This window comes from Vipera berus, assembly GCF_964194415.1.
Source record: "Vipera berus genome assembly, chromosome: 3".
Classification (NCBI taxonomy): domain Eukaryota; kingdom Metazoa; phylum Chordata; class Lepidosauria; order Squamata; family Viperidae; genus Vipera; species Vipera berus.
This window is the reverse complement of record NC_138204.1, coordinates 194242936-194258049: the sequence shown is the minus strand read 5'-3', so window position 1 is coordinate 194258049 and position 15114 is coordinate 194242936. Positions and strand designations below refer to the sequence as shown.

Genomic DNA, 15114 nt, shown 5'->3' with positions numbered 1-15114 from the left:
CGTCTAGTCATGCCGGCCACATGACCATGGAGACGTCTTCAGACAAGCGCTGGCTCTTCGGCTTTGAAACGGAGATGAGCACCGGCCCCTAGAGTTGGAAACAACTAGCACGCATGTGCGGGGGAACCTTTACCTTTACCTAATAACTTTATGTGGCATTTGTTGCACTTTTATTTCCCTATTTTAATTGATATTGTGCTGTGAATAAAAGTGTGTGATATCAAATTTGTAAAATAGATGTATCTGTGTCCAGGTTTGGCAAAGGCCAAATTCTGAAGAAAATAGATTGCTACTTCCATGGACTTTGGGTTTGTTTGTATTGTTGTATTGTTTTATATCTATTGTGTATTTTCACAGGCCTTTGCACTTTTTATTATTTATATTGAATTTTAAACATTCTTATATAAACCATCCAAAGATGTTTGTTTATGGTACAATATAAAACTATCAATATACACATATAATTAGATTATGAGAAGCCTGGGCATCAGGTCATACCAAGCAAAGAATTTTTTTGTGGGCTTCTTTTATTTAGTCTGTTCGCATTCAGTTGGATGAAAGAGGATTTGCTTTAGAAATAATTCAAACAAGAGAAAAAAATTCCATGGTGGAATGTGTGGTTTGGGGTGGTGGCAGCTGAGGGGTGTACATGTGAATGTCTTGTTCATTACAGGCAGTCCTCAACTTCTGACCACAATTGGAACCAAAATTTTTGATGATAAGTAAGGCAATTGTTAAGTGCCTTATTTCACAACCATTTTTTGCCACGGTTGTTAAGCAAATCACTGTAGTTAAGCTGGCTTCCCCCCATTGACTTTGCTTTAAAGAGATGACTGGGAAGGTCACAAATGGTGATCAAATGACCCCCCAGACACTGCAATTGTCAAAATACATGCTAGTTGCCCAGGGTTCAAATTTTGATCATATGACTGTGGGTGATGCAGTGGTTGTAAATCACTTTTTTCAGTGTCATTGTAACTTCAAACAGTCTGTTCTGACTTCCAGAACCCAAAAATGTTTCTTTAGCTCCAGAAATCATAAAGTATAACTCAATGAAATGGGTTTACAGAAAGATTTATTTCCAGGTATTCTAGGCAGAATTACTTTGCTGTAGATTAGTCCGGTCACAATCATATCTGTCCATTTTCGTAGGTAACAAAAGGAGTATTCTCCCTCTTAGGTATTCTTGATTACAGCTGCTAGTCACTCGTGTAGCATAGTTGGTTAGAACCAGTGCTTTTTTTTCTAAAAAAAAAGGTGTCGGAACTCAGAGGTGCTGTCACTGGGAGCGATGCCGGTGTCTTGCTATGGCGTCGCCACCCGTCTTTTGCACCCCTGCCCCTGCAACTCGGAGCCACATGCTGTGGGGATTCCCCTCCCCACAGCTGCCATGGGGATTCCCCTCCCCACAGTTGCCATGCCATGCTGAGCCCCCACCCAGAGCTGCTCCGAAGCCCGACCCAGAGCTGTGTTCCTCGTGGCAGTGGTCTCCGGTGCCAAACAGCCTCTTTCCAACCACATCCAGAAAAATTTGTAACAAACATTGGAATTCTCAAGGCCATGTTTGGTATTTCCCAGCAATCTGTTACTGGAAGGAAAAAGCAATCCCTGCTGTGTTACTGATCCCAGAGAAGCATTTGCATGTATGCAGGTATCCTTAGGGTGCCATAGTTATGGATGAGAAATATTGGTTGCAAAGTTGGCATTTCTGGATGTAATACAGATATTTTGGACTTATTTTTGTTTATTTGCATGTTTGATATTTTTAAAAAGGCATATGCTACTGACTACACTTATGCACATATGTAACATCTTTTACTAGGATACATGACCAATGTTTGTCCAGAATGTGAAAAGTGAAAGATTGTGACTAAACAAAATTTTAATGTACAGATAATACCACCAGAAATTATTTTAGCCTTTTTAATAAATGTTATTGATGCTAAGCTCACCATGGAAAACATCATATATTGTTATGTATAAGGTAAAGGTAAAGGTTCCCCCGCAGATGCGTGCTAGTCATTTCCAACTCTAGGGGCCGGTGCTCATCTCCGTTTCAAAGCCGAAGAGCCAGTGCTTGTCTGAGGACATCTCTGTGGTCATGTGACTGGCATGACTAGACGCCAAAGGCACACGGAACACTGTTACCTTCCCACCGTAGTGGTCCCTATTTTTCTACTTGCATTTTTATGTGCTTTCGAACTGCTAGGTTGGCAGAAGCTGGGACGAGTAACAGGTGCTCACTCTGTTCTACGGCATTTGGGATTCAACCCACCAAACTGCCGACCTTCTGATCAACAAGCTCAGCATCCTAACCCACTGAGCCACCGTGTCCCTATTGTTATGTATATACTAGGTTATTTAAAGACTGAAATGCAACATAACTAGATTCTAAATATTTTTCAAAACACACAAAAGTCCAAACAGTAAAAGTAAAGTCCAAATTAAGAATATTTCATTCTTAAGAATTGTTTAATTTAAAGTGGTTTAGTTGTAATATATGGTTATAGATTCAAAATAGTTTTCAAGAGTATTTACAAAAGATACTATTTTTTTTCTAGCATCAGCTAAATTAGACATATTACATTGAGAAAAATGTTTCTCATTTCTTTCCTGTTACCTTTATTGATTTCATTGCAGAAATGTTAACATAGGAAATAGATTATTTTGTTATTTAATTTTACCTTCCAAAAGACAGAAGCAGATGAAAAACATGAGTTTCTTTCCTGTTGGCTTTTTTGAATTAGCTGTTTTAGATTCTAAAAGTTTAGTTCCTAAAGAAGTAACCTTGTAAATAATTTTAATGTCCTCCTCTAGTGCAGGGTAGGCAACCTTGGCTCTTTTATAACTCAAGGACTTCAACTTCCAGAATTTCTGAGCCAGCATGGCTCAGCTTGGAAACCTCTCTCTTTCCCCTCAGCGTGGCTGGCTCAGGATTTCTGGGAATTGAAGTCCATGAGTCATAAAAAAGAGCCAAGATTGCCTACTCCTAAAGCCAATAGAGGGAGCTTTTTTCTTCTTCAAAAAAAGGTGCTGGAACGCCATTCTGAGCGTTCTATGAGAAAAAAAGCCCTGGTTAGAACAAAGGATTTACAACTCTGGCACACAGCCAGGAAATCCTGTAATAAACTTTGAGGCTCCACCCACTTAACTAGATAAGCATAGGATCTACTAAAAACTAGACTACATCTCCCATAAGCCATCTCTTAAAGAAATAGCTTTAACCCTTTAAATGCTAAGCGTTCTAACATATAGTTCTCTCAATGAAACAACATTAATCCTGTAAATGCTAAATACACTAACACAGTTCTTACTTCCTAAACTAGATATAAAATGGAGCAGCTGGTCCAGCACACAGTCACTAAACCAATGGTTTTAAATTGAGGGCTACCTATAGATTTTCCAGCAATCTGCACCCTCCTGGACTCTCCACACTTCCATCTAATCCCTAGAGAGTCAAGAGAAAACTCTATTCATTGGGCTATTTCAGGGGTCTGCAACCTTGACAACTTTAAGACTTGTGAACTTCAGTTCCCAGAATTCCTCAGCCAGCTATGCTGAAGTCCACAAGCCTTAAAGTTGTCAAGGTTGCAGACCCCCCGGCTATTTAGAGAACAGAAGACTTGTAACTACATGGAGAGCTAGTGGTTAAGGCACCAGGCTAGAAAGTAGGAGAATGTGAGTTTTAGTCCTGCCTTAAGCATGAAACTCGGCTGAATGACTTTAGGCCAGACACTCTTTCTCAGCCCACAACAGGTAACAAGGCAGTCAAAAAATTCCAGTGCAACCAATGGATCAATACTCAGATCTGACAAAACCCCCAAACCTTGCACTTGCAGGAAAACATGAGAAATAAAAAAGGCTTGTCACCTACATGGGAAAGTCTTATCCTTGTGAAATAATTGGGGGGAAAATACTAATTTGGAAAAATGTAGAAAAAGGTTGACCTGATTTCTTGATCTATGAATTGGGTTTAGAATAGAAAATAGAATAGAGCTAGAAGGGGCCTTGGAGATCTTCTAGTCCAGCCCCCTGCTCAAGCAGGAGAACCTATACCATCTCAGACAAGTGACTGTCTAGCCCCTTTTTAAAAATCTCAGTGATGGAGCGATTTCTGAGGGTAAGCTGTTTCACTGGTTAATTGTCCTCACCGTAAGGAAGTTTCTCCTTAATTCCAGGTTTCTTCTCTCTTTGATCAGTTTCCAACCATTGTTTCTTGTCTTGCCCGCTAGTGCTTTGGAGAATAGTTTGATGCCCTATTCCTTGTGGCAGCCCCTCAAATACTGGAATACTGCAATCATGTCTCCCCTAGACCAGCCAAACCCAAGTCCTGCAGCCGTTCTTTGTATGTTTTAGTCTCCAGGCCCCTGATCATCTTAGTTGCTCTTCTCTGAATTTTTCCCAAACTCTCAACAGCTTTTTTGTGATATGGTGACCAAAATTGGCTGCAGTATTCCAGGTGTGGTATTACTAGGGTTTTGTAAAGAGGTATGCATGATCTTGAATCTATGCCTCTGTTTATACAACCCAGGATTGTATTAGCTTTTTTGGCTGCTGCTGCTGCTGCACACTGCTGGCTCATGGTTATGTGACCATACACTAGACTCCAAGGTCCCTCTCACAGTTACTGTTTTTAAGCCAGGTCTTACCCAATCTGTACTTGTACCTTTGATTTTTCCTACCTAAATGTAAAGGTTTGCTTTTTTCCACATTGAAACTCATTTTGTTGGATAGGGCCCATTATTCAAGTTTGTCAAGATCTTTTTGGATCCTGAGTTTGTCTTCTGGGGTGTTGGCTACTCCTGCCAGTTTGGTGTCATCTGCAAATTTGATGAGTTCCCCTTCAATTCCCTCATCTAAGACATTGATGAAGATATTGAAGAGTACTGGGCCTAGGACGGAACCTTGTGGTACCCATTGCTTACTTCTCTCCATGTGGATGTAGTGCTGTTGAGGACTACTCATTGAGTATGCTTTGCCAGCCAGCTAGAGATCCATCTGGTGGTGAAGTTGTTTATTCCACCTTTTTCTAGGTTACCAAGGAGTAGGTTGTGGTCTACTTTATCAAATGCCTTACTGAAGTCTACTACGTCCACAGTATTTCGCTGGTCTATTAGTTTAGTCACTTTGTCGAAGAATGAAATAAGATTGGTTTGGCATCATTTGTTTTTAACAAACCTGTGCTGGCTACTAGTTATAACTTTGTTTGCTTCTAGTTGTTTGCAGATCTGTTTTTTGATTATCTTTTCTAGGATCTTCCCAGGTATTGATGTTAAACTGATTGGTCTGTAGTTTCCTGGATCTGTTTTTTCCTGTTCCTTGAACAGGGAACCACATCAACCCCTTTCCAATCCTCAGGTACTTCCCCTGTGCTCCAGGATTTATGAAAGATGTAGTGCAGTGGTTCTGAGATAACATCTGCCAGCTCCTTCAGAACTCTGGGATATAATCTGTCAGGCCCCAGTGATTTATATTTGTCAAAGTTGGATAGGTATTCTCTTACCATTTTCTTGCTTATTTTAATTTTTGTTTCTAATTTGTCTTTTGCAGTGGGTTTTTTTTGTATGTTGGGCTATGGGTTTCTTTTTGTGTGAAGACTGATGTAAAGTATAAGTTAAGCAGCTTTGCTTTCTCCCTGTTGCCTGTTATTTCCTTGCCATCTTCTCTCATTAGTGCACCTACAGTTTCCTTGACTTTTTTCTTGTTGTTAATATGTTGGAAGAAACTTTTTTGATTACCCATGATTTCTGTTGCAAGACTTTGTTTGTTTTGAGCCTTTGCTTTCCTGACTTCATCTTTACATGTTTTGGCTGTCTGCTAATAATCAGCCTTAGTTATGTGCCCCTCTTTCCATTTTTTGTATTTGTCCTTTTTGTCTTTCAGTTTGTCAGAGAGATCTTTGTGCAGCCATGCTGGTTTCTTCTTGAATTTCTTGTTTTTCTTTTTCAGTGGTATTTGTTGGTCTGGGCTTTTATGATCCCTTTTTTGAGTGTTTCCCACTCTTCTTGGGTTGTTTTCTGCTTTAGGATTTTCATCCATGGGATCTTTCCTAGGTTCTCTCTGAGTTTGTTAAAGTCAGCTCTTTTGAAGTTCAAGACACCGGTTGGATTGTTTTCTATTGCTAGTGTTTGCGTTATATTAAATTCCAATATGACATGGTCACTTTTGCCCAAGGTTCCGGCAACTTCAACTCCCTCAATCACTTCTTCTCTATTAGTTAGAATTAAGTCCAATATGGCTTTATGTCTCGTTCCCTCCTCCACTTTTTGGATCACAAAGTTGTCAGCTAGGTTGGTTAGGAATCTGTTTGATCTCCCGCTTGCTGCAGTTTGTCTCCCAATTGATATCTGGATAGTTGAAGTCTCCCATTACTATTATGGTATGCTTCCTGCATACATTTGTTAACTGGTTGGCAAAGAGTTCATCTATTTCTCCTGATTGGTTGGGTGGTCTGTAATATACACCTATGGTAATGTCACTTTTTTCCTCTTTTATATTGACTCATATGCATTCTGGAGAGATTTTATCTTTGATCATGTGCATTTCTGTAGATATGTAGTGTTTTCTTACATATAGTGCAACTCCCCCTCCTCTTTTTGTAGACCTGTTTCTTTGAACAGTCCATCAATCCATTCCATTCATGGGTTTCATCCCACCAAGTTTCTGTAATAACAACTATGTCATACCCTCCCTTGTATACTATTGCTTCTAGTTTGCCTTGTTTGTTCCCTAAGCTTTGAGCTTTTGTATGTAAGCATTTAAGGCTTTTATGCCTGTGCATGTGTATGTTTCCTGCACCTCCTGAATGTTGTTTGAGTTTTTCTTTTTTTTCATCTCTGCCCATCTCATTGTTTGATTTGTTTTCTTGGGATTTATGATTGGTTTTGGGTTCTAGAGATTCTGAAGAAGTCAGAAGAAACGCTTGTGTTCAACTCTAGCAAGACTTTCTGTGGACATATATCCATATTGCTCACCGGACATTCACATTGAAGACAACAATCTGACACAGAGGAGCTGGTGCTTTTTTATATTTTAGAATCCTGGTTGTATCTTCTTCCAATCTGTTTCCCTCCCAATTTGTTAGGATACCTGGGAATTGTGTGAGTTGCAGTCCCAATTTCTCTTCTTGAAGTAGATTGATGTAGGGTTTAAAATTGTCTAGGGAGTCTGACTACACAGTTTCCAATATTGAAAACTCATATATATTGTTGTTGGAGACTGTCTTCATAAGATCGAAATTCTGTAAGGAAGAATGCTCAACTAGGGCTCAGGGAAAGTAATCATTTATTCCACAAAGCTAATCACTGTCATTACACACATTGTATGATAACTTATTGTTTCCTAAGAAGCTTTGAGGTTTCATGCTTTATCAGTGCATCTTCTGCAAAAGGTGTTTATATTATTTTAGAAGCATCATGAATACTGTAATAATGCAAATCTTCAGGAATCAATCTTTATCATGCAGGCAATTACTGCAGGCATTCAAGGCACCCTTCTGCAGAATTCTACTTCATGCCTCCCAAACCACTTTTACTATGGCTTATTATGTATAATTGTAATTATGTAAGGGCCTGCTGGATCCTGATTATAGGTTTTATCACCAGTCTCAACAGCTAAGGGTGCCTATGCAAAGTCTGTTGTTGATATTGCATCTCATTTTTTTTTCTACTTGCAACTAGTGCCAGTGCCCTTTTTTGGTGCAGAATTTGCACAGCACATTACACTGATCCTGGATGCAAGGATTGATATTTTTGATAAAATTAGTCTTCATCAGGATTGGGATCCCAAATGTTATCTCCGTTTCTTGTGCCATTTGCAAAAATCATGTTGTTTTCAGTTACTATTGCAAAACATATTCTTTGAGTTTGCCAAGTACAGCAGGGGAATGTCTGTCACTAGGAATCGAGCGGCTTTATTAGTATAATAAAGGCAAGATAAAAATAGCATGTTTAAATCAGAGAGTTCAAAAATGTTATGGGCTCTTGCTTTTGTAAATGTTAGAAGTATTTACCTGTCATACACAAATTCCTGGCTTGGTAACTCCAGTATGCCTGGATTGCTGAATTGAGTTATTTGTTGAAAGTTGGATGTTGAATTGAGTATACTGTTGCATCTGTGAATTGTGTCTCTTGGGACTTCCTGTCTCAGGTGTTCAATAAGCTTTTGCTCTGTGGCCTTGAAAGAGAAGAGAGCAGCTGGAGAAAGTACTCCTATCCCTAGAGTATCATCTGCAAGATGATAAAAATAAAGGAAACTGGAAGGCTGAAAGGATAATCTACTATGAATTAATTTACAAATCCTTCTGAATTGCTTCATGGTGTTAATCGTCAAAGACAGACTCCTGTCTTCAACATGGAGATTTCCTAGCACATAAGGAATATTTATGTAAGATACACATTAAGAAGCTGAGCCCAGTCAAGGTTAGTTGGCATGAATGATCAAGGCCCGGCAATATTGGACATCTAAGCTATTGGGAGAAAAAAAAGGAAAATAGTTAAATAGTTCAAACATGTATTATTAAGCAGTTGAAGGCAATTAAATATTAAAGAGCAAATGCAGTTGAAACTATGTTCTTTAGCAGGGCTCTGCAAAGTGTTTGAAATAATGCTGTGCTAAGTACAAAAATATAAGCGGTACAGCTCTTTCCAGAGTGTTAAAATAACCATGTTCTTTGTAAGGGTTGCACAGCTGCATAGAAGGCTGCTCCCAAATATTTATGTGTGCATGTACACACACTGACAGTACTCACGATGACACTGCTAGCAAAGTAAAGTGACAGAGAATTATAGTCCCAGGATCATTATAGGGCTCCAGGTCAGGGAAAGCTGGGATTAGGTTTTGAATTCATAAAACTTGCTCTGTATAAATTGGAGACATTGATACTCCTTCCTGAACAAACAGCATGGCCAGATTGTGCCTAGGAAATTTGATGGCAAAATCACTGGATTTTATTGGTGGGACTTTAGCTGTTTGGGAAGATTTAAGAGTAGGGAAAGGAATAGGTGGACCTCCAGGTCATCCTGTCTCCATTTCTACCCTAATCCCCCAGTATATAGAAAGACTAGAAATATTTAGCCCTACCACTTCCAGAGATATTACATCAATTTTTGTAAACCACTCTGAATTGTGAAAGGTTAGAGCAGCCTAGAAATGTTGTAATATACAATCAAACACAAATAAATGTCTGTCTGGAAGTCCAAGTTGCAACCCAGCTGCTCAAATGTTGCCACCTCCTACTTTAATCCCATCCAAACCATGAACTGAGAGTCTTTTGTTAAGCATTTTTAGGCAATTCAGACTTAATTGTACTGCATGGAATCATGTTCAAATTGGGAGCTAGTAGCCCTTTTCTAAAGGATAACTTTCAATTTACGGTAGTACTTGCTCCTTATTTATAGAGGATCACTTTGCAGTAATACATTGTCAGTTCACTCTTCCCCTCTCCTCATAGTGTTTATTTTAGGATTAAATACTTTTGACTATGAAAATATCTAAATGCATGTTTTCATTCTTTATTATTTTATTATGGTGAAATATATTTTGCACTCAATTTTTGTGTATGTAAGCTTTTGTTCCTTAAAAATGTTTCTGATCTGGAGTGTTTTTTTTAATATAAAGAAAATTTTACATGAGATTAAAAAACTACAGAACTGAAATATGAAAGAATAAAAGAAAAAGTGAAAGAACAGAAGACAAAGAAAAAGAGGGATACCTAGAGAAGTGACTTGCAATCTTTGCAGCCAGTACAAACATAATAGTTACCATCTCCACCCTGCTAGGTTACATATCATGGCTCCCTTTTTCCCTTAAACAAACCTTTTCAATCAATAAATCCCCAAACCATCCATTATTTATCCATTTTCAACAAAAAGTCCATAAAGACCTTCCAATGTTTTATAACTGTTGTTCCTTTCTTAATCAAACAAATCAATTTAGCCATTTCTGCAAGCTCTGCCATCTTCCCGATCCATTTCTCCATTATGGGTATTTCTGCATTTCAATCTGTCATTCCTTATGCTCCAGATGCTTCATTCATTTCACTGGAACACGATGAGCATGTGTGCGTGTGCACACATTTGCCCACCTCCCAAACCTATTGTGGCTTTCTTCCTGGTTGAATTATCTTCACCAGAGATGCTCATATTATTACAGATGTTGGTTTGCTTTATGTTTTGTTGGCAATAAAGATCACATATGCCCTTTGATTTGCTATTTAGCTTCGTGTCATCTGACCTTTACAGTTAGGATAGTTGGCTGAAAAAATGCTTCCTTGTTTTGGTTCCCCTTTTTTTGGCAACTGGGATATTTGATTTTTAGCCCTTTGCAGGTTTTGTTTGGATAGCTGCACCTACATGTCATGTTACCTACTAGGAGAATTATAACTCCCTCTTCCAGTTGGAAGTAACTTGAGTGAGAGACCAATCACAGAAGGATAGCAAAAAGAACAGGTAAGGCTACATCCTGGAAAAAACTTACCTAAGAACACACCAACAATTGGAGGGGATCCAACAGTTATTTTATTAAAGCTAGCCATTTAGAGTGAGTCACTAGTCTCCTGCCAGAAGAATGCCAGACACTGTCAGCCAAATTCTTATATACGTTACAAAGATTGAAGAAGAGTACATTTGGCCATTAACAAAGAGTTGCTTTATAACTGATAAGGAATACAGTTTAGGACATACAGAATTCTGTTCATCATTCACATTGTAAAAGTGTGCTTATGCACCATGAATGCCAGTCAAGCTGGCTGTTATTCTGATTCTTTGACCCTGAACCCCATTTTGGTAATGCTATAATGCCATTATCAGCATCTTTGGGAATGTTGCACTTTATGGAGACATTGTTTGTGAATCAAATGCCATTCACTGATTAAACAAAGATTGCAACTCAAGGGAAATATATGTCACGATAAAGTTCTATTCAGGAAAGATAGTTAAGCAGTTTAGTAACTAAATCTACTGACCTCTACACTAAAAAAGTAGACTAAACTGATTGACTTATACACTAAAGAAGTAGAGACTGAGTGAACATGGATGTCTTAGGTATGAGCACATTGGGCACACTGAATAATAAAAATTCCTTTCACAGTACTTCTATTTGACACAATCCATATATGGTGATCTCTGTGGCTGTGGTGGCTGGGAGTAATTAGAGATGTGAGCCAATATATTGAGGCTGGAGGGAACCCCAAGTTGTAAAAGTCATTAAGGTAGTTTAGAAGATATAGACAATTACTGCAGCTTGCTGGGAGTTCATACTTAGTCTGAGCCTGTGGTACATTATTATTAAAACCCTTATTAAATCATACCTCTGAACTGGGAAACCATGACTTCTAGTCAAGCCTTAGGCCCAAAGTCAACTGGGTGACTTTTAGCTGGTCAGTTTCTCTCAGCCCTAGGAAGGAGGCAATGGCAAACCCCTTCTGAGAAACTTTGCCAAGAAAATTGTAGGGATTTGTCCAGGCAGTCTATGAGAATTGGACAAGATTGAACAGGAGGGAACCCCCCACCCCCACCCTACATTAAGAAGGCCAAACACCTATAAGAATTAATGTAGCATCATGGTTAAAGTCTCAGAGAAAAGGGGAGATGTTTTGTGTTTGAACTCTACGTGATATAGCTTTCCTGAAGATTTTGTGCCAATCACACTTCATTTTACCTGATGGGTTTGTTTTGAGGATAAATAAGATAGAGATCTTTATGAGCTTCTTTGGGATATAAGCGGATTGTGGTGAGCAGAGGGAAAGGAACAGAAATCTGGAAAGGGATGGAGCAGTGGAATGCTCTTGTACTTTGTACCACATTTACAATACAATGGAAATTTTGATGTTAAATTGCATTTCCTTAAGACATATTTGGTGAAAATCATTTCTTTATGGGTTTTGATTTTCTGCCTTTGTTTATGCTATTAAAGTGACCATCTACACAAAATGTAATCTTGTTTATCACCACTTCCCTGTGTAGAAATTGCTGTTGTAACTCCTGAAAATAACTCAAAGAACCTCTCATTATTTAAGAAGTTGAATCTTTTTCTTCCCTTGTAGAAAACTATTGAGAAAACTAATGAAATTGCTGAATTTATTGTTGAAATGTTGGTTTTTAAAATGTTGCTTATTAGATATATGATGTGATTTTAATTTCTTAGACCATTATGACTATAGCAAAGTTCTGGTAATGAAATCTAATTTTCATAACTTAATTATAAATGTGGACATTAGAACTATGTTTGGGGCTACATTTTTAATGACTTTCAGGGGAAAAGACTTTCCAGTTTTAAAAATGTGTGTTTTATTGGCTTTTTTCTTCTCTTTTCTGTTTTAAAATCAAAGAATCTTACCTAAACCAGTTTAAAATAACTAACTGGATTTGAGAGCTGGTCAATAAGGAATATAAAGGAGTATGAAAAATTCATACTGCATTTAATCCTTAATCACATTCTCTGTCTTTTATTTTTTACCAAAAAAGTGCTATGTATACTTTCACAAATTTATGATATAATAGTCACAGAAACCTGACAAGCAATAGAATAACACCACCAATATTTACAGTAATGTGCATTAAACACAGAAATGTTGTCTCTTTTATATGGACGTTACTAATCTAATTAGTTGATCAGTATGATTTTGTAACCCTTTCTGTTCTTTACATTACAGAAAGTCGGTATGAATTTGTCTTGCCCTGTCTTTGATTATTGGAGCAGATATCCCACTGTTACTATTGAATCAGTATTTTCAGGTATTTTAGATTAAAGGTTCCAATACCTGTAAACAGTGGGTTTAGCTATTGCATGTACGAATTGCAGTTAAAATCATTTGGGGATCACTAGGTTAATATGCCTCCAGTAAACTTTTAGGGTGAAGTTTGTAAGACTGGCATTTTATTGAAAACCTCTTTTGGTTATGCCATCTGGAAATACATAATTGTTTTATTATGTATGCCCCTCCCCCCCGGTCATAATGTGAGATGGATGGCTATATGAATATGGTAAATAAAACAATTCACTACAACTGTGTTTCTAAACCTTGGCAACTATAAGATGTCTGGACTTTGACTCCCAGAATTCCCCATCCAGTATGTTGTGAAGGTTGAGAAACTCTGTATTACAGGATATAAACAGCCTTAAGGAAAACAGGGCCTCTGAGCAGGCCTCTGGTAGGGCTTTGCATTGGTTCATTAGATCATATCTAGCTATATCCTTCTTCAATCTTTCATGTTTCTTTCCACTTAAGAGCAGGGATCTTTCTTCCATACTGTCTTACAAAACACAAAATGGTATTCACGTAAGGAAGTTCAATCACAAGTCAAAATACGTTACTTCTCATTTGCATGCTGAGGGATTCCTCTGTTTTGGGAGAAGTGGACTTCATTGAGCTATTTCAAATGAAAATGTTAATCATCACCAAGAGAACCAGCCTTTTAAAAGATTGTCTAAGGCCCACACTGTTCATCATCCCTTGGTTTTGTAAACAAGAGAATAAACTGCTTTTTTCCCCTCCCTTCTTTAGATAAAATCCTGATACCACCATGGGAAAACAGAACAGCAAGTTACGCCCAGAAGTGATGCAAGATTTGCTAGAAAGCACAGACTTTACTGAACATGAGATCCAGGAATGGTACAAAGGCTTTCTCAGAGACTGTCCAAGTGGACATTTGTCCATGGAGGAATTTAAGAAAATCTATGGGAATTTTTTTCCCTATGGGGACGCTTCAAAATTTGCTGAACATGTGTTCCGTACATTTGATGCAAACGGCGATGGAACAATAGATTTCAGAGAATTTATCATAGCTTTGAGTGTAACATCCCGAGGGAAACTGGAGCAAAAGCTGAAGTGGGCATTCAGTATGTATGACCTGGACGGAAATGGATACATCAGCAAAGCAGAAATGTTAGAAATAGTCCAGGTATGTATCACTTATAAGAACCAACCTTCCTTCCTTCCTTCATCCCTCCTTCCCTCCCTCTTTCACTATGCAAACAATGAATAATTTTTTTAGCATTCTTGAATTATCATGTTCTCTTCACTATAAAAATGTAATTTAATATTAATATTTAATCACTGCCTAGAGTAGAAAGAAAAATCTTATCTCTGCCAAGATATTCAGATGTGTCTCCTTCTGAAGACCATTAAATAAAAAATTGGATTCTCAGCGCAAATTCTGTTTTATCTAAGTGTTCCATATTTCGATTGGTAAATTATGTCATTCTGCCAGCTGTCATCCCTCCCTGTGTAACCAAAAAACAATGGCTGTCAGCTTTACTGAAAAGGAGATCTATAATGACCAAGGCAATTAGAAAATCAAGGCAATTAGAAAATTCTATTCTCTCGGTGGTCTACTTTGTATTACAGAATTTTGATTCCTTATTTGGCTAGTATGTGTGCGTGCAGTACGGATGGTTATAGCCAGTGCTTTTTTTGTAAAAGAAAAAGGTGCCAGACCTCACACATGTCATACAACTCACCTTGCCTACCCTACAAGGTTCCATCCAAAAAAGGTGCCGGAACTCCGTTCTGAGCGTTCTATGAGAAAAAAAGCCCTGGTTATAGCCAAGCTAGTGAAAAGCCAATATGTTGTAGCAGTTAACCTTGGATTAGCACTTGAAGTGACAAAGGTTCAAATCAGAAATCAGTGGAAGACCTTCAGCCTGACTTACTTTACCATGTTATTGTAAAGATCACCTTTCCCAATCTGATCTACAATTTCAATACTTGGAGTAAGCTTTGGAAATCCTGATTATTCTTGTTGGGATAAAAACGTGATAGATAACATTGTCCCCATTATCTTTTTGTCATATAGAGGACTGAATTTTCCTACCTTCATTTCTCTACTTGTGCTGCATTCTTTCCTTTCATCAACTTTAAAGTTGTTCTGTTCCTTGAGCTGATACCTGCCTTCTTTTGCCTCTTTTGAAGTGTTTTCTTTGTGCTGTTGCTACCACCATTTAAACAATAACAGGTGGATTTCACCACCCAAGAATATCTGAGATAAAGTTTTAGTATAAATGTTTCAACTACGCCAGTTAGCAGGCTAAAGTAATGTTATTTCATGTCCCTTCTGTGGAATTGAGGCCAGAGGATTCCCTGATGGCCATTAATACAGTCTCAGATGAGACGTG

General features: G+C 38.1%; 1 protein-coding gene across 1 annotated transcript in view; it reads left to right on the top strand.

The window, feature by feature from the left end:
- The window catches only part of NCALD (neurocalcin delta), a 70640-nt gene that overhangs the window by 38858 nt on the left and 16668 nt on the right, over positions 1–15114 (top strand). Inside the window, exon 2 of the mRNA XM_081322740.1 lies at positions 13505–13901. Coding sequence (XP_081178866.1) covers positions 13524–13901 — 378 coding nt within the window. The 5' untranslated portion in view covers positions 13505–13523. The remainder of the gene's footprint in view (positions 1–13504; positions 13902–15114) is intronic.